The sequence below is a fragment of the Piliocolobus tephrosceles genome, chromosome 3 (genome assembly GCF_002776525.5).
Source record: "Piliocolobus tephrosceles isolate RC106 chromosome 3, ASM277652v3, whole genome shotgun sequence".
NCBI lineage: Eukaryota > Metazoa > Chordata > Mammalia > Primates > Cercopithecidae > Piliocolobus > Piliocolobus tephrosceles.
In genome coordinates, this window is record NC_045436.1 from 133,655,848 (window position 1) to 133,682,779 (window position 26,932).

Below are 26,932 nucleotides of genomic sequence, written 5' to 3' on the forward strand. Positions count from 1 at the left end.
TTTGCAACCTAAGATGAGGAGAGAAGGGGTTGGGAGGTTAGTCCTCACCTTGAAAACCTGAGCAGGAAGACACACCTGGAACTGGGAGAAGGGGGATTCTATGTCTGGCCAGAGTATACTCACATGATTGGTGCTCTCTGAAATCTGCTTCTCAATTAGCTGAACAATTTGCTTGAATGTTGGTCTTTTTAGGGGATCCGCATCCCAGCAAGTCTTCATTATGTCATACCTGCAAGACAAGGGCCATTTACTATCCTTCCTCAACACCCTCAGTCTGTTTTCAAATGTATGGCATCCAGCAACTTCAGTAATAATTCCAGGGCTATGCAACTGGACATATGGACTGACATATGGATAACATAAAACACTGCATGTATGAAATGCTGCTGAAACTTTCTGTATTTTTGGTGACAAGAGATTATGAAAATAAACTACAGAAATGATATTTGACCAGAGTGTCATAAGGAAACCAAGTGATGTTTCAAACTGTGTTATGAAAACCCTCAACATCTGGGTTTCTGTCTTTAAAAAGAAAAATAAAAGGGAAAATGTGATCTAAAGGAAAAATTTTTCGACCCTTACATTTCAGCAGGTGCATGTTCAGGGCTGAGCATGCGGAAGCCTTCCTTGATCATCTTGTAGAACTTAGAATCGACTGGCATTCCAGGATAAGGGCTGCTTCCTGAGACACAGTTTGCAAAGCAGTGTTAAACACAAGGAAGCAGGACACTAATGAAACCTCAAGAAGATGCTCTGAGTCTAATGAGGGTGTCTTTGGCAAGGATCATTTTACCTAAAGAGAATAGCTCCCAAAGAAAAATCCCATAGGACCAGACGTCACTTTCAAACGTGTATACACAGTTGAAAATGCTTTCAGGTGCCATCCACTTCACAGGTAGTCGAGCCTGTAATGGAAGCACAACAGAGTCAACAATGCTAATTCAGAAGCTCAACAAAACTGAACAGAAGATATTCTTATAGATGCTGCTGTTGCTGAAATGTGGGGTGATAACTTAAGTACCATCTCACAAAAACCTTTTACCTATATAATCTCAGATGATCCCAATCACCTCTGAAATACATGGCTCACAAGTTCATTATCCCCATTTTAAGATGTGAACACGATGTCAGTACGGCATGGAGATTAAGAGCACAAACGTCAGAGACAGCCAGACATTTTAGCTCTGGCTCTATCATGGGCCTTAGGTAATGCAGAGATTTGTTAGTTTCCACTGAATATGTCCCTCTCCTTCCTTAAAAACAGAAACATGGCCTCTCACAATTAGGACTACATTTCCCAGCCTCCTTTGCTGCCAGCTAGCTGTAGTCAGGTGACTCGGTTTTGGCCATCAAGTTGTAAGTGCTGTATGGCAGCTTCAGGAAAACCTCCTTACAATACAGCTGGCATGTGCCCTCTGCCCTCTCTTCTGTAGTGCAAGGGCCCCCTGCCTTCTGGATGTGATGGCTGGCTACCTACCTGGTGGTCATCCTGGACCATGCACATGGGGGTTATACCCAGGAATGGCTAAGCATGGAAAGGAAAGACTTGGCCCAGGTACTCCATGGAATCTTTATACCAATCCTGTCCTGCTATCCTTAGACTTCTTTTATTTTGGGTTTTCTGTCAAAACCCAAAACTCTAATACACTGGGAAAGTCACTAAAATATTTGTAATTAAACCTCCCTATCTTCTGTGAAACAAAATGAACACTTTTAGTTTTATGAATTGTCCTCTATGAATTTTATGAATTGTCCCATTAAATAAGACAATGTGGGTACAAATGCTTAGCACCACCTGACTCAGTGCTATCTGAAAAACTGCCTAGAATAAAGGCAAGTACCCAATAAACAGTAGAGGCTTGTGATCATGACTCTTTGGAGAACTCTCTCCATTAAAGTTGAGCTGAACTTTCTGTAACTATTCCTCTTAGATGCATTCTGGATTCCCAATCTTAATCTGCCATAAAAAGCTAAATCAATCCTTCTCTTAATTCACTTAGGATTGAAATCTGGGAAAGCTTTTTTTTTTTTTTTTTTTTTTTGGTGTTAAAGTTATTTTAGTCAGTTTAAAAAACAAAACAAAACAAAACAAACTTCCAATATCCCTTCTCTTCCTAGATGTTGTGCTAAAGTTCCTATGAGGGCTCCTAACCTGAGATCTATGGGTGTCAAATTCAGGGGCCTGTGAACTTGGAAAGGAAAAATGACATCCTTAGTTTTGCTAATTTCTAGATGAAATTTAGCATTTCTTCAAATTACTAACAAAGGTGATAAACCACAGTAGTATTAGGTGTACCTGAGACTTTGTCATGAACATCTTCATATCCTATTAAGTCTTTACAGGTATCTCAAAATCATATTTACATTAATCACCACTCTAAAATTACAGTGGTTTTTAGAAAAAAGTAATAGCAAAACCCACAATTACTTTTGCACCAACCTAACAGAGCCTGTTACTCTCTGTAGTAAACACATGTACTGACATATCACAAATTTACTTGATAACTTGATAGCTATTGCGGTTTAACGGTTTTCCTTGGTAATCCTACATATTTCATCATAGGCGTTGAAAACAGTGTTCTGATAAGGGTTCCATAGGCTTTACCAGACTCTAAAAGGGGCCATGACATGAAAAATGATGAAGACCTCACGTGAAAGGAAAGAACTTCAGAGAACCTGACACAACAAGGAGATCTCAAATGATGATGACATAAATGCAGGACAGTAACATGTTTGAGTTTCTTATCTTGTTCCAGAAATTCTCCTTACCCACTAGACAGGTGAAAGCGACGTCTGTGATTGGTTAGTTCAACTGACTTGAACTGGACTCTACAGTCTGGAAGCCTGATGGAGCCAACCCCTCTGTCAATTCAAACTAAGGTCACTAACCAATAACAAGACAGTATATAACCATCATCATGATTATTTAGATCATAAATAAGACATCTATAAAGAATAGTAACAATATGTCTGGCACTGTCCTGAGCACTTTACATATATTAACTCATAACTTTCTCAGTCAGGAGTCACTATTATTCCCAAGGGGAGAAAAACAAAGATTCAGAGGTATTGGATAACTCTTGATGAAATTACACAGCCAGGAAATAATGGAGACGGATTACAGAATTCATCAAGACTGGGCCTGGAGACTGCCACCTTCCTCCTCCTCCCTTTGGTCAATATTCAGAGGACTGGATAATTAACAACTTATCATTCTTCCTTCCAAAATTGCACGAGGATGAAGAGAAGTTGTTTTCATTATCACTCCTGATGATAATATCTAGCTTCAGGGCAGCCTTTTCAGAAATCCATGCTTTGGCCAGGAGATAAACACAGCAACACTCTTACAAAACCAAGTCGGGTACAGGCTACCAACAGACGCCGCTGTGATGAGGGGTACACTACATTATCATAAGGGGCCCCAAATCCACCTCCAGGAATAAATCTGACTGTAGAAATGAGCCCAGGAAGACAGGCACAGAAGAATATAAAGGGCGATATGGTTTTCCATGGCGATGAGATGCCAATCTGGAAATCACAGGCTCTGGTTTCAGTCTCTACTGCCTTGTGTCACCTCAGGTAAAAAGCACTAAAATATGCTATGCCTTAGTTTCTCCAACTTTTAAAATAGGAAGGTGCTGCAATTATAGGACGAGGGTTTGTTCTGAGGATTCAGTAATTGGCAATGAAATACAGCACTTTGAAAAACATTTACTATGTTCTACAAACCCACTATTACTTATGAACCTAATTAATAGCTCTCGGTGTATTCTAGGATCCAACATTCTATATGGCTAACTCTGAACACGATCTTTGAATTTAGTATTTTTCACACGGCATGTCAATCCCGCCAAAATTTATCCTGCTGTGACCTTCAATGACCTACATTTGTTACACTTGAGCAAAATCAAGTTCATTGCTATTCTCAGGCTATAATGAAAATTAAGGCTATTTCTGTTTCCTTCACCTGCCCCATAATTACACAATTAGAATTAGGAATTCTATTATCAAATATTAGTTGTAGTAATGTTCAGCATACCATGCAAATTTTGCTGAAGTACACTTAATTTGACTGCTAAAATGTGTGACATCCCTAGATAGGATTTACATTATGAAAATCATAGGAAACAATTTTTATCGAAAGTTGAAACTAAAAATCCTTTGCAGGACTGTCAAGCAGAGAATGGGTACTCACGTTTCCTTTAACCACATAATTAGAATCATTCTTGATGTCTCTGGCTAGACCAAAATCACAAATCTTTGTGATCCGACCATGAGTAAGGAGGATATTTCTGGCTGCCAAGTCTCTGTGAATACACTATTAGGTTGGAGGAGAAAAGAAAACCATTTAAATTCATTTTAACTTGTAAAGAGTGAAAACTAACTTTTGAATATTAGAGTGTTGCTTATATTATAACAAATCCAATACTTTTGTTCTAAAGTATTCAGTACACCAAAAATAAAAATCAAAAGTATGCCTTGAATGATGTTCACATAATCAAGAGTCTAATTACTATAATCTCTTTCAAAAGCAATTCTAATAAATGCTATTTTCTTCTCAGGACTGCTTTCATTCATAGGGAAATACATAAGAAATAGTCATATCATAATTCATTTTGCATGCATTTCTTTGAATGTCCTTTCACAGAGTTCCTAACATGCCTTTGCAACTTCAATCTAACATCTCCCAAGGACACACGGAAGAAGGTCTTTATTTCAGCCATCCTATATCCTTTCTTAGTTTGGTAATTGTTGGGAAATGTCACCTATGACATTTAAGGGTAGGACTGGTAACCCCATTCTGTTTGGTTAATCTTACTTCCTAAGGAATTCCTCTGACCCTTCCACAGACCATGCTCCTTGTTTTCATTCCATCATTCTCTTTCCATTCCTATCCTTCTCCCAAGTGTTTATTATTCTCTCTGACCCCTTATTTCCTGATACTTCATAAGCCACACATATAATATTTGGATCTAACTTCAATAAAACTCAAGTCTATGCTTCACCCTAAGCCTTGTAACTATGAGGTGCCCTCTGCTTTTACTGATAAAATGATTCTGTTCTCTAGGAACATATCCTTATATCCTAAAAGCCAAAAGTTTTAAATGAATTTCACTGCATATAAAAGAATATTCATAGAAAAACTCATTTAGAAAGGCTTGCACTTTAAAGCTTACAAATTAGAACAGGAATTCCAAAGAGACAGCCGTTGGAACATGAAGAAACTAAATTTCCTCTGCTTTTGGTTACCACACTTCAAAATGACACTCTGCATTCTAACTATGGCTCTAAAATGCTCTGTTCTCAAGAAAAAAAAAATCAAAAAAATCAAAAAACCAAAACACAAAACTCTTTTGAGAATCACTCCCACTTACATTCTTGGAGGCAAGGAAAGCCATGCCCTTTGCCACCTGGTAAGAAAAGCTCAGCAAGTCTTCTAAGTCTAGGGCCAACTCGTCATCCTCCATGATGGCAGGAGTCACATCTCTTTCTATGTATGAGCCTGTGAGGAAGAGAGGATTTTTCTTAGCGATTAAAACCATAAAGGTTAGGAAAGGAAAAGACAGGGGCAATGACAATACCAAAGGCTGGTAATGAATGAACTAATGTGAACTTGCAGGCAGATCACTTCTCTCGTGTCCAGCAAAGGTAGATGCTGAATCACAAAGTTAATATTTAACAATCCTAGGCTGGGTTACAAAATCCATAGAGAGGGATGGCGAATTAATACAAAGATCCCATATCTATAGTAAGATGCTCAGGCACAAAAACAAATGCTCTGACCCCAAATTCCCATTTACAACGCTAACTGCCATTGACCATTGGCATTGCTACCGTAAAGCAGAACTGGTCTGCATCGTTGCTACTGGGAATGATGTTATATGCCACATCAGCATGATACATATACTGTTTGTAAATAAAGTTGCTCTTGTTGCTTGATAGGTAGGTACTCACCTATTCTCGCAGATCTCCTTTTGTCAGCCTTGGTTGGGACAACATAAGAAACTCCAGGTTTCATGTCCATGTACTCATTAGTACTATCGCTGCTGGGAGAGATGAAACAAGTCATGACTGAATCAAGTGGGACATGCAGAAGGGCACTCACGGGTCAGGCTCTACCTCCTCATCCCCTTTGCTACATAATAGACTGGACCAATTTGAAGAAAGTCATGTAAAGTTTGAATAAAGAGTTTGAAAATCTTGTTCTGTAAGATATGACTTTTTAATATTTGATATTGGGGTCCATGCCCAGAAACTAGGTGTCCTTTTTGTGTTTAATCATATAGAGGACTCAGGTTAGAAATTTTCCATCTCTTGACACAATGAATTTAATGGGAGACAGAGAGCCAAATATGGTATCCTGTATTACCTCAAACTCTCTAAATGAGCCCCAGGAGACAAGATGAAAGAAAGACAAAGAAGAGCTTCCAAGATGTGTTATGGGGGAGGCAGAGATCGTTAACATATAGTGACTGATGGAAAAAGGTTTTTTAAAAAAAATCAAGTTGGTTCAGATAAACACCAATAATTTGGATGATTTTCTGAACCATCTGGACCTCTTCAATCTGCAACATTTGGCTGGAGACTCTTCAAGATTTCTAGTACTTCCTGCTTCTGATTAGCATAGAAACACCATGACAACAATCTCCTTCAGAGTGTGCTGGTGGTTCCAATCCCATATGGGATCCCAAAGCACAAAGAACATCACACAGGATTGAACAATTTAGGCCATTATATCAGAAAGTTAAAGGATATATATAGGGCCAAGGTTTCGGAAAGAAGCGAAATGGCTCATTTCTTCATATAATGAGCACATGCCCAAGAGAAACTAACAAAAAGTAAAGTGGTTTTGTACAGTTTCTACTACCACTTTACATTACTCAAGTTTATAGGATTAAAAAAACATAAAAGTTTCACCTGGGGTTTTAAACTTTAGTCAGAGGTACAAAAAATGGCTTTAAAAGGTAATTGCCAGTCAATAATATTTACTGAGGTCTCCTTGAGGGCCTGGTGTTAAGAGTTCAGGAGGCAATGTCTTGCCATCGCAAGATGCAGTGGATATAAAGTGCATAAAAAGGATAGGAGAAATCTACCACACAACTGCAGCAATATACAGTATAGGGGACTGGGCGAAATAACCATGACTTCTGTTGGACTGGGTACATCTAGGAAGTCTTCTCAAATGGTGGCTCTTAACAGCATTTCCAAAGAAAGAATAGGCAAGGTATGAGAAGAATTCTTCTCTGGTTGTAAATCAAACTCGAAGCTCTTTATACATGATTCAAATTCAGAATGGCATCAATGACAAAAGAGATGAAAATAATGTCCAGAATTTTTAAAAATTTGCTGGAATTGTTACGACTTTTAATAGCATGATGAATTAAAAGGGGCAAGAGGCAAGGTATATAGGAATAATCCAGAGGTCGATGGCAAAAAGCCTACATGTAGAGATATGTTCAGAGCTCTCTGTCATTCTGCTAAAGGTTTTAAAGGGACTTTATTGTGGCAACTTGAGAGGCTTTAGCATTTTCCCTATAAACAGTATCTCACTGGAAACATGCATATAGTACCAAGCTCAACGGTATAAATGGAAATACATGCAGGACAGAACCGTAAGAGAAACAGAAATAGAATTCATTCAGTTGCATGAAACAGTAGAAAAAAACTAAAAATGCATTTTTTAAAAATCAGCAAAAATCTAGGTTTAACACAGTTTGAATCTTTAGAAACACAATTTGAACTTTCTAAACTGTTAATCACATTTAAATGATTTAATAATTTTGATTTCATACCTCAAAGTACCTCAGTTCATTTTTTAAAGAATCAGCCTTGATTGCAAACCCTTATGACCCCATGAACTGCCTGTCAACAGCTAACTATTTATGTAAATCAGTCTTACCAGGAAGACTCTTTTGAATGCAGAAGATTCTTATAAAGTGCAGTTTCTGCATGATCTTCCTGCTTTGAACAAATAAAAGAATCACGTTTTCTTCTCAAAAAATTCAAAAGATCACCATAGCAACAATATTCTGTAATGACCAGGGTGGGCCCTAAAAGCACATAAGAAAAGGTTAGAAAGAGGTGAGATATATAGATTAATTCTGCCTCCCATAAAAATACCCAAGGGTGGTCATGGCCACTAATATTTAGCTTCAGTGGATAAGCCTACTTAGTCCCAATACAATCCTATATATTAACACTGCTTATCAAAAAAGCAGCATTACGTGGAGTAACATAAAACAAGCAAGTCTCTTTTAATCTGAATTTCTAAACGACATTAGTATTTGGGGCCAAGCGTGATTGCTGGTTTTACAGACAGAAGTTACTGCTTTCAAAGGTTCTACTATGATCAAGCTTCCTACGTGAATCCTTTGATTCACTTCTGTTTACAGCAGGGCTTCACACACTCACTGTAACGTTATTATGGAAATAATGAAGGCACAAACTGCGGCATAGTAGGAAAATCAGTCACATGAAGCAGCCAGCTGGGACGAGACTGGAAAGTGAGTGAAAACCTAAAATGACCTGTGTTCTGAGCACTACTAGTTGAAAAATTTTTTGGTGTTATGAATGTTTAAAACTGTAATTTGGAAGTAACAGGCAACTAATTAACTTGGGAAAGAAATTTTCTCATGAACAATTCATGATGTGGTGAAGCAACATTTATGGGGGTTGTTTGAAGACATTATATAAAGCTGTCAGCTTTACCATGGATCTCCAGAAATAGCTCATTTTACACATCTTTGTTTCTTTCAACTGAAATACTTTCTGCGAACATCACAGACTTCCTTGATGGGAACCTCAACTAAGGCTTCAAATTGGAAACTTATTTTTTACAGAAGTGAAATGTTTGCTTCATTTGGTGTATATTTGAGAACCAGTAGGCTTAGGGGCCTATTTTAAATTATAGTATGCAAATTAATATCAACTCTTTCAGTGGCTAAATATGATCAAGAAATATATAAAGCTTACAAGGTAAGAGAAGCCTTCTGGTCGGGATGAGATATTCAAGAGGCCAATGTTGTTGATGTTACAAATACGACAATAACTAGTTTATGTCCTGGGCTGTTCTACCCCATAATGATAAAATTAAAATCTGCATTCTTAAGAACAATAAGGAAAACAAAATCTAGCAAGAGAGAACAATAGTCTGGGTAAAAAGTCTTCCAAGCACTTTATAATCTAGCATTGTCAAAATCATATTAAAATGTCATGTTCTGATAACCTGACAGACAATACAAGGCAGTTTGGACATGGCTTTACCTCCAATGGTGCAGGCTCCAAGAAGATTCACAATATTCATATGATTACCAAGGTAACTCAGGACTTTGAGTTCAGACATGAGGGCTTCTCGTTCTGTTAAATGGGCACTTGCTAAAATTGGAAACATGCATTTTAGCAAAAAGCACAATTGGCAAACTGATGTCAAGTGCACGCAGTACCATACAGGAACTTACGTTTGAGCATCTTTACAGCGACAGTCATGGCCGCGTCTGACTTAATTAAGCCATAAGCAGTTGCCTCAACAACCTTCCCGAAAGCGCCAGCACCCAGGGTTTTCCCTGTAGGAAAGAAGACAACAAGGTAAGTGGTGGTGGTGCTGGTGGTGGAATTGAAGGATCATTTATGTAGTTTCAAAATCAATAAAGGAATTAAAAACAATTTTGTCTAGAGACATTTTCCTACAATGTTCTCTATGCCACACCTATCAAAAGGGGTGCAGTTTCAGAGAAAACTCATTGTTTCGGGTAGAACAAAACAAAGGAAGCTACTGGAGTTCCTTAAAGTCATTGTTATGTGTACCCAAAAAGGTGACAGGGAAAGCCCCTGTTGCATACTGACCAAAACTCAGCCTGTTTCTGGGAAACTCCCATTTGTGATCATAAGGAAGTTGTGTTGGGTCTATGTAAACATAATTGTTTCCATTTATCTCCTCAACAACCTTCCACTGTACTTCATACATGGGTTTCTGTGGGGAGAAGGGGGAAAATAGATCACCTTTTAAGAATTATTGTCGGAGTCATTAGAGCACTCTGGAGAGAGAACAAATAAATGGTTACCTGTAAGTATTTGTAGGTGAGAATCATCACAATAATGCACATCATGCCAGCTACGATTACAAAACCAATCAGCAAAGGAGTGAACAGGGTGTGGGGATGGATTTGCTCTAAAATCAAACAGAAATGTGGAATCACAAACGTTGGCAGGATGGGATCTCTACCACAGCCACTCATTCCCAAACTGACCCACCTCCCAACTCACAGCCCATGGCAGGAAGCAAAGCTATGTGACTCTCAGAGGTTCACCTTGGTTACATCGTACTCTTGTTATTCAAATGAATCTTTAAAAATATAACTTGAAACCAGAATACTGCAGAATAGAAGTTGGGATTTCTGTAGAAAAGGAATAATTTATGCTGTTTTTCAATGAAAAGCAACATCTGAATGCACTTTGTACTTCAGTCAAATTCCTGCCTTGTACAACTTTAAAAAAGAAGCTTCCTTTATGGATGGTTTATATTTTCTTCTTTATACTTTCCTGTATTTTCTAAATTTTCTACACTGAACATGAATGTCTTTCACAACCAAAAAAAAAACCATTTTTAAGGTATTCTTTTCGTTGCTCTGTCTGAAAAATCGATGATGTAGAACAATGGAAGATTCTTCCCCTCATTACTCAAAACCTGAGAAAATACGCCACTTTTTGGCACTAGTCTTTGCCGACTCAAAAAAACAAAAAACAAAAAACAAAATACAAAATACAAAAAACAAAAAACAAACAAACAAAAAAAAACAAATAAAACCCAAGAAGGCCTAAAAAGTAAGTGCCCACTTTCTTTGTCTTCCCACTTTGTACCAATTCATCAATTTGCCCACAAGGAACTTTTAACTTATGTTAAGAGAGTTAGTCACACATGAATCAAATTTTAAATATTTTAAAGAAATAACTTGCTAACATGACTTCATAAAGGCAGTGTTAACTTTTGGATACAGTGTCTGGCAAAGTGTTAAAATAATTCATTTTAAATAACTGAAATTTTTAATTGAATTTAAATGTTAGATTGTTCTAATTCTGTTTGGGTGTAAGGTAAATATATTCCCCCCATTTGCTTTCTCTACCCCTTTTTAATGGAGACAATTGTAAATATACAACTAATTATATAAAAGAGACACACATACGTATAAAATATATAAAGTAGCATGGTTAAAAGTGCTCTGGTAAAAACATATACTTAACAAGCTAGTACAAAATGAAACGTAGCGAGTTTGATGACAATATGGTGTGATGTACGTATTACCAGAAATGACATGGTCAATGTTGGAATGAACTTAAAATCATGATTGATATGGTAGACAGAGCCTAAACACCCCCTTAAATTGGATTAAAAAGAAATATACCTTTGTTGTTACCTTTAAATGCAAAGTTAAAATAGGCAGAAGTCTTGCCCACATCGTTGTAAGCCTTACATTCAACCGTGCCATTGTGCTTGAATGCACTAGAATCTATGGAACTCTGAACCACTAGTTTTCCAAATGGTGGCCCAGATGCATTTAGTGTCTGCACATCCACTGGCAGTACAGAAGCAGAGCATCTGAAGGGAAGAAAACAAAAGCCCAGGTTTACTCTAGGAAAATAAATAAATACATAAGACCCTTGGGATGTGGCACACTTTTAAAACAAAGTTAGAGGTTCATAATCAACAGAAAATGTCCTTTTACAAGTGTCTAAGAATAAGCACTTTGGTGACCTAGTGAGTGAAAAAAGCACTGGGGAAGAGAAGAAAGGGCAGAGGAGGCTTTGGAGTCAGATGTGGGTTTGAATCCTGATGAGTTAAAGACTGAGTTTCTACCACTGTAAAACGGGGATGGTAATACCCATTGCAGAGGGTTACTGAAAGGACTGGAAAGGAATTCCATAAAATGGGAGGCATATATGCTGGTACACAGCAGATCCCTAAAATAAACAAGCTTCAAAAGGGTACATGAATGGTTGAAAATAAATAGCATAGAGGAGGAAAGCATATAAAATCTTCAAGGGACTGGGCGCAGTAGCTCACACCTGTAATCTCAGCACTTTAGAAGGCTGAGGTGGGCAGATCACCTGAAGTCAGGAGTTCGAGACCAGACTGGCCAACATGGTGAAACTCTGTCTCTACTAAAAATAAAAAAGTTAGTTGGGCATGGTGGCAGGCACCTGTAATCCCAGCTACTCGGAGGCTGAGACAGGAGACTCACTTGAACCCAGGAGGCAGAGGTTGCAGTGAGCCAAGATCACTCCGCTGTACTCTAGCCTGGGCAACAGAGTGAGACTCCGTCTCAACAACAACAAAAAATCAAGAATGTAGACCGGGAAATAGTCAAAGTGAGGACCGAAGTTTGAGTTCTAAGCAGGAAGGCCTAGTTGTACTGCAAGTGGCTGAGACCACCACTGCAAGGGATCCTTTTCATGAGCCAGACCCCAACTTCCCTATTCTAAACACCTAGCTATTTCCTGTTTCCCTTCTTAACACCTACATACATTCACTGTTTATTCCATCTTTTATGTGTCTCTACCCACTAGAACAAGCTTGTCCAACCTGCAGCCCACATGTGGCCCAGGACAGCTTTGAATGCGACCCAACACAAATTCATAAAGCTTAAAACATTATGAGTTTTGTTTGCAATTTTTGTTTTAGCTCATCAGCTATCATTAGTGTTCTAAGACAGTCGTCTTCTTCCTATGTGGCCCAGGGAAGCCAAAACATTGAACACCCCTGCACTAGAATATAAACTCATAAAGGCAAAAAGACTTGGGTGTGTTCTATCCATTAGAATAGTGTCTGGTACACACTCGCCACTCCCTGTGTATCTACTGAATTAATGCCTGTAACTACGGGGCTTGCTTCCGCTGTGGTCATTCCTCCCAGGGGCTCCTTAGTATTCCCCAAAAGAAAACACTCTCCTAAAACCCAGCTGAAAACAGCAATCTGATGTAACCCCTTCCAACTTGTTGTGATAAAGAGGCTTATTCCATGAAAAATAAAATTTCCACGATCATACTGACTATTCAATTGTGACGTTAACCTGGGCTTTTAAAGCCTGAGCATAAAATAGCAATTGATGGATGAAAACAGCTATAGTGACCCCATTTTCGTCTTCAGGTAACGCAAAAGGACAATTTAAGGCTTAAGTGTGGATGGTGAGGGGGGCAAGCAGCACAGTGCCAGATGTTCTCTGTTCAGGGGCTGGGCACCTAATCAAGAAGAAACCCTTTTTAAAAGCGGTCGCTTGCAAACGCCATATGTATGTTGTAATTGTGCGATCATTACTTTTTGGTAACTTGGCAATTAACTACTGAGGTAATTTTTTCATGATAACTACAGTCACATTTCCCACACACATTACCTCCTGTGTATAGAATGGAAATCTAATTACTCTGTCCTGCAAAATTGCTTTATCTACCTGCAGGCTAGAAATTGCATGATAAATCCAGAAAGATAACCACCAAAATAGAGAAGTCATTCAGTAATCATTTTCCAGCAAACAAAATTAATGTCTACCAAGAAAAATACAGCAATTATCCCGTCTAAAAAGCCACATGGCTAGAAAAAAAAAAATTATCAAAACAAAGCTTTTTTTAAAAAAATATCAGAAAACATATTTGAAATTCAAGTGAACTACAGTCCTTCCTCTCTGCATTATAAGCAGTGCCAAAAATAATCATCTCACCTCTGCTCAGTTCCCGGACAAAAATACCAATCTATTGTGGGTTCTGGGAATCCTGCTGCCACACATTGGAGCATGCCATTCACAAGCCTGTCGTAAGTCAGGATTTCTGGTTTTGCTGCAGGAAAACAGAAGTGGCCATTTGTCAGAGTGCGGAAAAACCTCAGCAACATTCACTTCACTCCCTGTCTAATCCCTACAACCTTCCTGAGGCTGCTGAGGAGGCTGAGGGAGCACGTTCAAAGGGCAGAATCTGAAGCAGGGAGTGGAAGGTACAAGGAGGCGGCTGTCAGGGTCCAACCCAGAAAGGCTTTCCCAGCGACAGTGGCCCAGCCCCAGAGCAGATGGCTGAGGCAGAGGTCGCAGGGCCAACTGCAGAGTTTCTGCTTTCAGGGAGTGGGGATCTGAAAGACTGCTGCTAATCAAGACTCCAGGACTCCAAAGTGCTTTATAGGTAAAAATCCACTTTAAAGGATTCCTGCCAATGGGATTTCAAGCAACTGTACCTGCCCTAGGAATTTCAAGTTATTGTGGGAACTGGAATGGATGAAATTGGGAGTTGTTAGAGGAAAAGATAAGCCCCACTCTTTGCTCTTACACGAATTGTCTCCTTTTCGGGGGTGGAAGGGTGGTGCTGATTAAAAGCTGAATCACTCTAATTACACAGAAGCTAGAACATAAAGAGTAAAATACAATATGGGCTTTACTTAAAATCTTTGTTTCAAATGCAAAATATGAACAGAAAACCAGCCCAAGATTTATGTATTTATGTATATATGAACCTGAATATATATATATATATCTGAATATATTCACTGTAACAGCAGAAATGCTCTAATTTGGTATTTCTATGTAACTACAATAACCAGCTGATGCTCAAGAATTTCTAATTTTTGAAGTTATTTACAAAGTGAAAGGAAGATGCACTCGGTGGTTTCGATAGCAATACATCTGAAGGATTCTAACCCTTTGAGAATAAATAAGCTCAACAGAAGCATCAGGATGGCAGGGATGGTGAGATGCTCACCCTGTACTCGGAGTACAGCATTGATTGTGCCAAGTCTAAGCACAGAATTACAGGAGCCCCATGCATAGTGGACACATCTGAATACCAGCTCTTACATTTCTCAGGTCTTTGAACTTGAGTAAGTTTCTACATCTCTCTAAATTTTTGTTTCCTCATGTGTAAAATGGGAATAATAACTGTGCCCATCTCATAGGGATATTGAGACAATTAAATGAGATGGCGCATAGAGAGAGCTAAGAATGACTTATAGAAATGAAACAGTTATTTATTATTGTTATTGCTGGGCACGGTGGCTCAAGCCTACAATCTCAGCACATTTTGGGAGGCTGCGGCAGTGGATCACCTGAGGTCAGGAGTTGGAGACTAGCCTGGGCAACACGGTGAAACCGCATCTCTACTAAAAACACAAAAATTAGCTGGGCATGGTGGCATGCACCTGTAGTCCCAGCTACTCGGTAGGCTGAGGCAGGAGGATGGCTTGAACCCGGGATGCAGAGGTTGCAGTGACCACCACTGCACTCCAGCCTGGGTGACAGAGTAGGACTCCATCTCAAAAAGAAAATTTTTTGTTACTATTATTCCTGAGTTATTCTTTTACAATCAGAATATCTACCTTTCTTGGATAATTAATTTCACTACAAATGAAATGAACTGTATTTGCCACTCTATTCTCCTCAATAATCTAAAAATTCCTTCTTTAAAATAGTCTGATAAGGTATATATTTTAACCCAATGCACAGGGAATTCAACATCAATTATGTTACAACTGATAGGGAAAATAAAAGCAGTGAGAAGGAAAGACTGACAGATCAGAAACTTAGGAAGTTTCTTTCCCCAAAGGAAGGTAACACTGATAATAAACGACATCTTTGTAGAACAACCTCTCAGCACCTCACCTCCCTGGAGGCAAATCAGTAGGCAGAGATCAGAGTATCCACATGCATGACACACCCACCTGTCACTCAACCTGGCCCTGCTGATGAGCAGGCCATTTGGCTAATATACACAAAAGAGAAACTCTCCAAAACAATCTCAAGGTAGGGGCATCCTTGAGAGTTTGGATCCAATGCCAGCTTTCACAAATAGAGCAAGAAGACAAGCTATCGTCTTGAGAAAGCATCCATCTGGCAAGTTTCATTTAATTATCATGGGCAACTGTGTGATCAAGCTGAAAAGTAGGACACAACACAAAAAATCAGCAGACCCTTAGGATGATGCTATTTGTTGGGGACTCTAGGTGCCATACTGTGGGTCTCTCTGGACTCAGTTTAAGTGTCACCTCCTTTTCTAAGCAAGCCTAAACTCTCTGATGCCAAGTTGGTCTCTCTCCTTTCCTTATTCCCAAAGCATTTATGAACACCTGATGCTGGTATGCAAGATCTTGGTCTGCCTCCTCCATCAGACTCGATGTTCTCGAGGGCAGAAATGACATCTTACTGATTGAATATACTTGTAACTCCTAACTCAGTGTGACCCACAGCAGGCGCACAGTAAGAGCTGTTGAATGATGAAGACCCCACGCAAAGAAACAAGTCTCTAAGATTCCAAAGGCATTCAATTATAGAATCACAAGAAGAGAACTGTGAGAACAGCCTAATGGTGACTTTTGTAAATACGGCACTATTTCTATTATTTTTGCAATAGAGGGCCATGAGATAAGAAATCCAAGTGGCTGACCACATGAATTCTTCATAACACTGAGATGAATGATGAGTGGGATCAGTCTACACTAAGATGATAGAGATAACTGAATAGGACCCAAATAGCTAAGTTCACAAACAGATGTACTCATACCTGTATTCCCTTAACACTCATACTTCCTAATGCTTATAACACTACATGGTAAATTCTTAGTGGAATTGAATATTAACTCAATAGGCAGAGGAAGGGCTGAAAGCACACTTTAAGATGATGTCAACAATGATTATCTCTGGGTAGTAGGATTATGAAAAGTTTCTATTTTATTCTTTTATTTCTAATTTTATTTTGCAATGAATGGGTAGCTGAAAGTGAACCTATAAAACATTGTTTAATTAAAAAATTGGAACAGCTCAAAATTACATAATCAATTCCATTTAGCTTTGGTTACAAGTGTGCTCTAACATCCAAGCCTTCTAGCGTGACACCTGGTAGCAGTTATACAATAGCCATGGCTGCCAACGGTGTGGTCTGGCTGGCCTACTTGTTCCCATGTGCCGGTTAATTAAGCAGTTTTGTTAAGTTCCTATCCCAGGTGGGTCATAACCTAAGGCTAATTGAGCAGCTTTTGTCCTGTTGGCCTGAGGTTGGCCAACCAAGCTCACAGGGTCCTAAATCTTCAATATGCCTTAGACTCTCCAAGGGAAGAGGATAAATGCACATTCCTGGGCCACACCTCCAGAGATCTGGTAAGCTGAGGATATGACCCAGCAGTGTACATTTTAAAGGGCCTTTAAGGAATGCTTATCAAAGCCAGGACTAGAGTAGGTCAAGAGAAGCACCAGAGCATAAAAATAAGAAGGGCACTAACCCTAAAGGGCCTATGAGCGGGTACCTGTGCGAGTATCTCCTTACATTTCACACTCTAGTTGCCTTTCTTGCCTCACCTCGGTCCAGCCCTTTCCCTAACATTGGTGCTAAGAGACCACCTTCTGAAAAGGATGAGACATACTAGTACAGCATGAGCTGTATATGGCAAGTTGCATTATGAAAATATTTAATGCATAAAGAATGAGCCAGGTAGAAATCTAATTCCTAAAAATGAAAATCTCAGCTCATTTGCATTTTGTAAGTGCCTCAATGCACCGTGTTTGGCATTAAATATACATCTTGCTTTTAAAGATACATAACTCTGCAGTTCTCCAGGTTAAATCTGAGCCGTGGCTTCTTAGATATTCTGCAATAAGCAGTATAGCAAATGACACATTCCCTAATTCCTCCCAAGTTGGAGGTTTAGATAAGCCTAAGAGGTATATAAGTTATGCATTTACTGTGGAGATAAAAAAAATATATATATAGCCTTTTTGCCTTTAAAAACATTGTGGACCTGAGTCATTCGGGTATCTCCAACAACACCGATCAGCTTGTAGGCAGATTTCAGATGCTTATAACTCTGCTGAGAATTTATTGCTCTTGCAATTAAAACTCCTACACATCCAGTGATTTACCCCACAGATTTGTGATCTTGGAAAATATTCCTTTTCATCACCATCCAGTCCATGTGGAAAGCAAGAACAAAATGAATTTTAAGAACACAATACAGATAACAAAGCTGAGGGCTGGTGGCTGAAAGGGAATACACAAGCCAGTGGTAGAAGGGGTCTTCCTTTCTTCATCTAAATGCAGGGAGGCATTTTTTGAGTAGAGTTCTCTCACCCCAGCCACTTTAACCAACTTCCGCTATAAATGTGCATTTGACCACATTTTATAATCAGCAGGACAAAAAACGCAAACACTTAAGTATCCAAATAATAAAAGACTAAACGAAGAGGGATCATAAGAATGAATTTCTGTTTTTAAAATTCGAGGTTTGCTGGTGTTTAATGGCAACGAAGCAGTGCTTTTCCAGAATTTGTCACTATCCCGGTTTTGGGGTCTGTGTAAAACCTACACTTGTGCCATAATACCATTATAATAAAGAAATTTAAGTCAGCTAAAATTGGAGTATAAAAATAACTCAACTTTACTTATAAAAGGAATATTACACTTTTTAAAAAATTCCCAGAATAGATATTTTAGACATACACTGTGTCTTATACATTCTTAAAGATATCCAGAAACTGGCATATGGACACTAACAGAAGTTTATTTAACAAATAAAACAAAACTCAACTACAATCTCCTGTACCTATTTACTTTAACAGCGACTGTCATTTTAAAAAGAAAAAATCATTCGCTTAATGAAGTGATGTTCTCAACTAGGGCTCAGCAAAGTTTTACTATAAAGGGGTGAGATAAATATTTCAGGTGACTATTTTAGATTTGTGGGTCATAAGGTCTTTCCTGCAACTCAGCTCTGCAGTTGTAGGACAAATGTGCTCATAGACAATAGATAATCAAATAGGCATGGCTGTTTTCAATAAAACTTTCCTTGTGGGCACTAACATTTGAGTTGTACTCTCATGTCTCATGAAATCTCCTGATTTTTTTCAACTACTCAAAAATAAATTCAATAACGTTCTTAGTTTGTGAGCCATTCAAAAACAGGTTATAGGCTGGGTACAGTGGCTCACGCCTGTAATCCCAGCACTTTGGGAGGCCAAGGCAGGAGGATCACTTGAGGTCAGGAGTTCGAGACCAGCCTGGCCAACATGGTGAAACCCTGTCTCTACTAAAAATACAAAAATAAGCCAGGCATGGTGGCAGGTGCCTGTAATACCAGCTACGCAGAAGGCTGAGGCAGGAGCACTGCTTGAACCTAGGAAGTGGAGGTTGCAGTGAGCCAAGATTGTGCCACTGTACTTCAGCTCAGGCAACAGAGCAAGACTCTGTCTCAAAAGCAAAAAACAAAACAAAACAAAACAAAAACAAGCTACAGGCCAATTTTGGCCATCAGACTATAGTTCTACCAACCCCTTTTCTAAACAGCAATCAAAAAGATATCCCAATCGCGAGATTATGTTGAAAAATGATGAAACTACTTGGAGAGAGATTTCTTCAGCCAGAATCACTGTTCAATTTACAGGAGCACTGTTGCTGTATCACCCAGCCGTGGGGAAGAAGACCTGTACACACATCACAACTCCACTCTGCTTGCTGCCAAGGAGTGCAGGCATGGGACAAAGTCTCCTTTTTCCTACTCTGGAAAAGTAGCTAATTCATTTTGCCACATAATTCAGAAGTGGAGAAGACGAGTATTGACAGAATGCACATGGAAACTTTAAGTCCCTATTCTTGGATTAATTTAAATTTCACTACATTACAGGTGACCTTGCATACATCTGTAAATGAAGGAAGCTAATTTGATGTAAAAACAAGTGGCTCAATTGAAAAGAAAATCTCCACAGAGTGGAAGTCCACAATATAAAAGGGGCCACTCAATGCTTTTAGCAAAGTCTATGTATCCAAGTTTAGAGTCAATTCCAGCAGAAGTTTATATGGCTACATACCTAAACCTGTTTCTCCTGCTTTCCACCATCAATATAAAAAAATAGCCAAACCACACAAACAGGGGCAACCAAGGGCTATGGATCCAGACAGGTTACCTAGTTCTCTTACAGGTTCAGTGTTTACATCAAGGCCCCTAAATTAGCAACACACCCACCAGACCAACTTTCTTATGAGACAGGGAGGAACAGTAATGACACCAACCTTTGAGGAGGGGAAGATGTTTAGCTTAGTTCAGAGCTACATCTGCTAAATTTTTTCAGAACAGAAGAGAATCAAGTTCTACTTTAAAAGTAGGTTGCCATTATATCTTTTTTTTTTTTCCAATTTAAACATCTATAACAATTCTTGCCTCCACAGAGATCCTCTTTATAAGGAGAAAGAGATATTAGAGTGTCACATCAAAAACAACATTCATAATTCCCAAGCAATTTGAGAACAAAATCTCATTTCAAGCTCAGGAAGAGAAAATAAAAACAGAGTTCAAACACTGTTAGATATCTCAAATGAACACACATTATCTAGAAAAAGATTAATGTGAAAAGACAAGCAATGATTTTCACATAGATTAGTTACCACACTAAGAAGATCTGAAAATTATTCCTTAATTTAGAACTATCCTGAAAGATAGCACAGTATATCTACCATATCATATGTTGAAGACACAGGGCATGAAAGATAACGACAGGTGATAACTTTATTAACTTCTAGTCACTTAAGCAAGGTCACTCGTTAGAGATTAAACAAGATAATTATAAACTTTAAATAATCATCTGACAGGTTTCTTTTAAAATTCAGTCACATCATTTCAAAGTCCCACCTCACTCCTGGATGTCTCAAAATTGCATCACGCATGGGCTAGAGAAATTATAAAAGATCCATACACTGAGATGCCAAAATGATGTTATAGAAAGACATTCACAATGTTTTTGTGGTGCTGCGCCAAAAATCTAGGTTCTAAAGCAATATGATCTCATTTTTATTAAAAAAAGAATGGTCTGGAGGAATATATAACAAATAATATTAGTAATGGTAATCCATAAAAAGAAACATAAAAAGTAAAAATAAACTTAAAATGATTTTTATTTTTGCTTATTTACTTTTTCTAATTGTTCTACCCTTCACATAATGCTTTTGTAATAAGCAACAATTATTTTAATTTAAAAACATATGCGGTATACAAATGTTCACACAAACCAAGCTATGTTCCAGTTACTGCTGCAGCCTTAGAGCAAACTCTCAAAAGCAAGTAAATAAATCAGAAAGGAGTCCTATTCACCACTTTATTTAATGTTTAAAAATTCTAACTATTTAATATAAGAGGAAGTCACTCTAATAGAATCCACCTAATGGGGGAAAACACTGAAAAGCAAAGACTTTCAAGCAAAAATAAACAGCAAGTCTTCAAATTTGTGGCCTCTAACACAAGTATGGTTTGGACACGCATGTTTTTGAAAGGCCCTACCATTTTTTTAAAAAATGGAAATAAAAAGCTAATAGGTTAAGTGGTGGGAAGACATTTCCATCTTCCAAAAAAGTTGAAGTTCTAGTAACTTCACTCTTTTTTGTGAGGATCTTCCTGAAGGGCACAGTGGCCTTAAGGACCAAATCTGAGCAGTCCTTGCAGGCAAGACTGCCATTATTATTTTACTCTGGATAAGGGTACTTGGAGATTCCAATCAGGTGGGTGACCCAGAGAACTGGCAAACAGGTGAAGTCATCTATATGGCTGGCTTCCCAGGTCTATGATACAGTTTGAATATTTGTCTCCTTCAAATCTCATGTTTAAAAACTGATCCTGAATACTGGAGGTGGGGCCTGATGGGAGGTGTCTGTGTCATGAGGACAGATCTTTCTTCCATGATTAGCTTGGTGCTGTCCTAGAGGGAATGAGTGACTTATCGCACTAGTAGCTCCCTCGAGATCTGAGTTTTAAAAACAACCTGGCAGCCTTTTTCTCCTCTCTCTCTCTCTCGCCACACGATGCCTGTTCCCCTTCCCCTTCCACCACGAGTGGAAGCTTCCTGAAGCCCTCACCAGAAGCAGGTGTTTCTTACAGCCTGCAGAACTCTGAGCCAAATAAAACCTCTTCTCTTTATAAATCACCCAGCCTTGGGCTTTTTTTTTTTTTTACAGCAACACAAATGCACTGACAGTAGTCTACCTGTGATCACTTCTGGTTGGCTGGCCAAAAGCTAGTTGGCTATGTGCTTTATCTGCAGGAGTTTCTCCCTAGAATTGGTTCAGCCATCCATAACTGGATTTAACTATGACCAAAAATACTAAAAGGCAGCCCAGACTTTGCAAACATGGTCAAAGGGTATCTTTCTCATCAAGAGGCCTTATTCTGGGTGATTTATTGCTTTGGCTGATTTTGGTATACTGTATGACCTATAAATAATTGCTAACAGCAGATAGGATGTTAACTATATGATGCAATGATTTAGAAATAATACATTATTTAACATTTCCTTAAATTGTTTCTCAACTCCCTGTTAACACCCTTCCATAAATGCAGTGAAATTGGTGACTTCTGAGTTAATTTGGTGCACTTCAGCAGCCATTTGGGTTTCAATCTAGCTTAACATTAAGGCTAATGATCAAAGGGAGCCCTTCAGTTCTCAATGTCTGCCTCCCCGTCACCACCATGTGAGGATCACAGTACTCCCACTACACTGGCTGAAGTTCATCATTAAAGGATAAGCCTTTAAGATGGGAAAGAGATCTATTTATGATCCCTAAATACCATTTGCCACATATTTTAAATGCATAATACCGCCCTGGAAATGCTACCAGATCATGTTTTGAACTATCCACTTTAAGGTTATAGGATCTTCTTAAAATCATTCCAAAGGTTTGAAAAACAACTGGCTTATCATATCAATCATAATTTATTTCTACAATTATGTAAATTACTTCGGGATTCACATGGGTATTTAAAATTAAAGCCAAAATAAACCTACAAAATATTTACTTTACTGATTATCCTTTCAGTCCACTATAAAGTTTGTTATTTATTCAAGAAATACGAGATGGAGTGGGAAAAAAGGCCAAATGGATATATTAGGATTAAAGTGCATATTTGGCCTTTTATTTGTCCTGGATCTGGCAAAAAACCTCATTGTGTGACATTTAATACAACCAAAGAGGCCATCAGTTCCTAAATAAGTAGCATAAGCTACCCATAGCATCTTGGCAATGTCATTTTTTCTAATATTTCCAATAATTTTGGAAAGGGTAATGCCTATTAAGAAAGCACTTTGAGGTAAGGTTTCAAAATTCTACTTTTTTCCTGATTTTCATTTCCAAGAAAAACAAATCACCATTTTCACTGAAGGATATCAAACATTTCAGATTTAAGAACTTGATTTCTATACACATCTTGGATAAGCAATTCAAAAGTAATTAGAGTAATGCAAATTCAATGCAGATATAATCACTAATTTTTGGTTTTGCTTTGTTTTTTAATGAAAATTCCTATCAGTTTCCACTAGAAGTTCTCAAAGATGGCAACCATGTTATAGCTCTTGGCCATTATAAACCACCTTAAATGTCACTGAGTCAGTTCAACACATCCATGTAAATCATGGCTTGATTAGAGAGGTTAGAAACAGTATTAGAACATTTAAGCTTAACATGTTGTTATATACTGATTTTCTTAACATAAATTGTCAGAGCACAATATTTTTTTAAAGTCTACCATATAAGCAGTTAAAACATGCCCCTTCCCCACATTCAATATACTAAAATTTTCATGTGGAATTTTCAAAACAAATAGACTTTTCAACCGCCAAACATTTAACCAGGCCAAATCAAGGATTTCACTAGCATTTCTTGCAGACGAATCTATTAAGCAATTATGCATTAGTGCCACAGAGTAAAAGTAGGCTGAATTTCGGCACTAACACTATGCATTCATTATTCTGATTTTTATCAATTCTGATTTTTGCAGAACACAATCCCTTTTGTCCTTGAAGCTGAGCTTATTTACAAAATAAACCATACAGTACACCTACATATGTAACTGGCTCAGCTAACATGATGTCAAAAAGGCCACAACTATCCTAAGTTTAAAACTGTAAAATTATTTTAGCTTTCGATTTTAAATTTTAACATGAAAAAAATCCTACCTCAAGAGCTAAGCGATGAGGATGCAAAATCATGAGAATGATAGAATGAACTCTGGGGACCTGGGAAGAAGGGTGGAAGGAGGGTGAGGGATAAAAGACTATACATGGGTACAGTGTACACTGCTTGGGTGACAGATGCACCAAAATCTCACAAATCACAATGAAAGAACTTATCTATGTAACTAAAACCCACCTGTTCCCCAGAAACTATTGAAATAAAATTTAAAAGAATACTACCACATAATAATGTTAACTAGAATTTTTTTCAATTAAAAAATCAACAAACAAATCAGCTAACTATATCTGTAAAGAGCAACTGTGACATACCTCAGAGACAGTTTAAAGCTCAAACATAAATGCTACTACCCCTGTCCAAACGTTTGGCAATCAAGAAATCCAATGTGTTAAGTAAGTGAAATAAATGCCTTTGTCAATTTGCTAATTGTAACAAACTGACATCAAGGAAAAGACCTTCTGAAGAGCTTAACTTGAGGTCAGGACCAACATGATCCTCATCTGTATATCCAGTGAAATACAGTGGGACCTCAGGAAGTGCTGGGTGGGTATTAAGAGACCCACACTCCGGAATGCAGAAAAGGCCTCCTATCTACAGGGAATCCAAGGAGATATCCTTTTGGAAGGTTAACAACATATCCTATCTAGTTTCAAATAGGCATGGGTTCACCAGCAGCACTGATTAAAACTGAGCCTGCTGGAATGGCAAATTAGCCTGGTAAGTAAAATAGTAGCAATTTTATCCCTGCCACAGCAAAGTCAGAAACACCTTCCTGAGGTCAGTATCTCATGACCAACTGGCAGACCACACACTGGAAAATGGAAGCATGAAAAAGGAGGAAAAAAGACACATCTAAACGCCCCTCTGGACTTAAAGCCAGGGAAACAGCAATAACACAAAGCACCTTGCTTTATAAAATTCCCAACCACTGAGCTCTCAGTGAGGTCTGTGGAGTGGGCCCACCCACGGTCTGCTGTTGCTGGTGCATAGGAGATAAATAAGAAACTCAGAAGAAGCCCTGAGGAGGAGCAATTTGACAGAGAGTAATTTTTATATCTATTGAATCTAAAACATAGAAAAACCCGAGCTTGTATTTTGTATATCGCTGTTCTTTTTCATTTCACTTTTCTAGTAATTGGTTTTTACTATATTTTACAAGAAGTATTGATCCACAATGAATTGGGAATCTTAGAAAAGAAAGTCTTTTACCATAGAAAGGTTGAGATGCATCACACAAGAGCAGCCACAATACAATTCTGTATGAATATGCATATTATGGTTGCAAGGATATGGATTTACCTCAAGTCATCCCTTAAACGAGATGAACATTAAGACTTTTCAGAAGCAAGTAATTTTGTCCATGGGTAATATACTAAGCTCTGTATACTACAACTTTTTTTTTTTGAGACGGACTCTCATTCTGTCACCCAGGCTGGAGTGCAATGGTGCGATCTCAGCTCACTGCAACCTCTGTCTCCAGGATTCAAATGATTCTCCTGCCTCAGCCTCCCAAGTAGCTGCGATCACATGCACTCATCACCACACCCAGCTAAATTTTTGTATTTTTAGTAGAGAAGGGGTTTCACCATTTTGGCCAGGCTGGTCTCGAACTCCCAACCTCAGGTTATCCACCTGTTTCGGCCTCCCAAAGTGCTGGGATTACAGGTGCGAGCCACCACGTCCAGCCTCTATATACTATTACTTTCTGATTCACATTGAAATTAATCTAGAGATACTTGAATTGAGGGCCAGTGAAATGCTATGTAATCAAAACTGTTTGTTGGAACTCAGATAATAATTAATGTCTCCCTTGGAAAGGGAGAACTGTGTGATCAAATAAGTTTGGGATATATACTTCCTATCCCATGGCCCCCTCCGGCAAAGTCACATCAGCACGTTAGGATTCTGGGAAGGCCCAGTAATAAAGAGATGTGTTTAATTACATGAATGTGACCTTCTTCATCTAAACTCGTATGAATGTCTTATTCAGAAAACACAATTTTTGAAATGCTCATATAGTCAAAAGACTCTGGATTAGCAATCAAAAATCTGTCCAGTTATTTCTTTTCTTCATTTATAAATGGCTCACACCACCCACTCTACCATCTTTCCTGAGCTGTAGCATCAAATAAGACAATTATGTAAAATCACTTCGTACAGGTTGAGCATTGTGGTTCACTCCCATAATCCCAGTGCTTTGGGAGGACAAGGCAGAAGGATCGCTTTAGTCCAGGAGGTCAAGACCAGTCTAGGCAACAAAGCAAGATCCCCGTCTCTAAAAAACATTTAAAAATTAGCTGTGTGTGGTGGTGCGTGCCTGTACTCCCAGCTATTTGGTAGGCTGAAGCAGGAGGATCTCTTGAGCCCAGGAGTACAAGGATATAGTGAGCTATGATCACTCCAGCTTGGGTGACAGACACAGACGCTGGCTCAACATGTTTGTCAACATGTTTGAAAACAAAAACATGTTTGTCTCAAAATCAAACAAAAGAACAAAACATCTAGCTGGGAGCGGTGGCTCATGCCTATAATCCTAGCACTTTGGGAGGCCGAAGCAAGTGATCACTTGTGGTCGGTCAGGAGTTCAAGACCATCCTGGCCAACACGGTGAAACCCCATCTCTATTAAAAATACAGAAATCAGCTGGGTGTGGTGGCACGCCTATACTCCCAGCTACTCAGGAAGCTGTGGCAGGAGAATCACTTGAACCTGGGAGGTGGAGGTTGCAGTGAGCCAAGATCATGTCACTGCACTCCAGCTGGGGAGACAGAGCAAGAGACTGTCTCAAAAAAAAAAAAAAAACAAAACCACAACACTTTGTACAGAAAGTAAGCTCCTTTAAGACAAGGAATTGGCCCCAGTCCTTCGTTCCCACAACTCCCTATAGCCCAACACACATAAAGTGCCCACCTCCTAAGCTCTTCTCTATGAAATATTCCAGGTGTCTCCTCATCCTCCACACACCCAG

At 38.6% G+C, this 26,932-nt stretch overlaps 1 protein-coding gene across 1 annotated transcript in view; it reads right to left on the bottom strand.

Annotated features, from left to right (window-relative positions):
• KIT (KIT proto-oncogene, receptor tyrosine kinase) overlaps nucleotides 1-26,932 on the bottom strand; it is an 82,873-nt gene that overhangs the window by 3,309 nt on the left and 52,632 nt on the right. The window contains exons 8-20 of the mRNA XM_023183161.1: nucleotides 13,710-13,824; nucleotides 11,412-11,593; nucleotides 10,062-10,168; nucleotides 9,844-9,970; nucleotides 9,459-9,563; nucleotides 9,265-9,375; nucleotides 7,901-8,051; nucleotides 5,956-6,047; nucleotides 5,376-5,503; nucleotides 4,196-4,318; nucleotides 794-905; nucleotides 583-682; nucleotides 124-229 (exon numbers count right to left, since the gene is read on the bottom strand). Of these exons, the coding sequence (XP_023038929.1) occupies nucleotides 124-229; nucleotides 583-682; nucleotides 794-905; nucleotides 4,196-4,318; nucleotides 5,376-5,503; nucleotides 5,956-6,047; nucleotides 7,901-8,051; nucleotides 9,265-9,375; nucleotides 9,459-9,563; nucleotides 9,844-9,970; nucleotides 10,062-10,168; nucleotides 11,412-11,593; nucleotides 13,710-13,824 (1,559 nt within the window). The remainder of the gene's footprint in view (nucleotides 1-123; nucleotides 230-582; nucleotides 683-793; nucleotides 906-4,195; nucleotides 4,319-5,375; nucleotides 5,504-5,955; nucleotides 6,048-7,900; nucleotides 8,052-9,264; nucleotides 9,376-9,458; nucleotides 9,564-9,843; nucleotides 9,971-10,061; nucleotides 10,169-11,411; nucleotides 11,594-13,709; nucleotides 13,825-26,932) is intronic.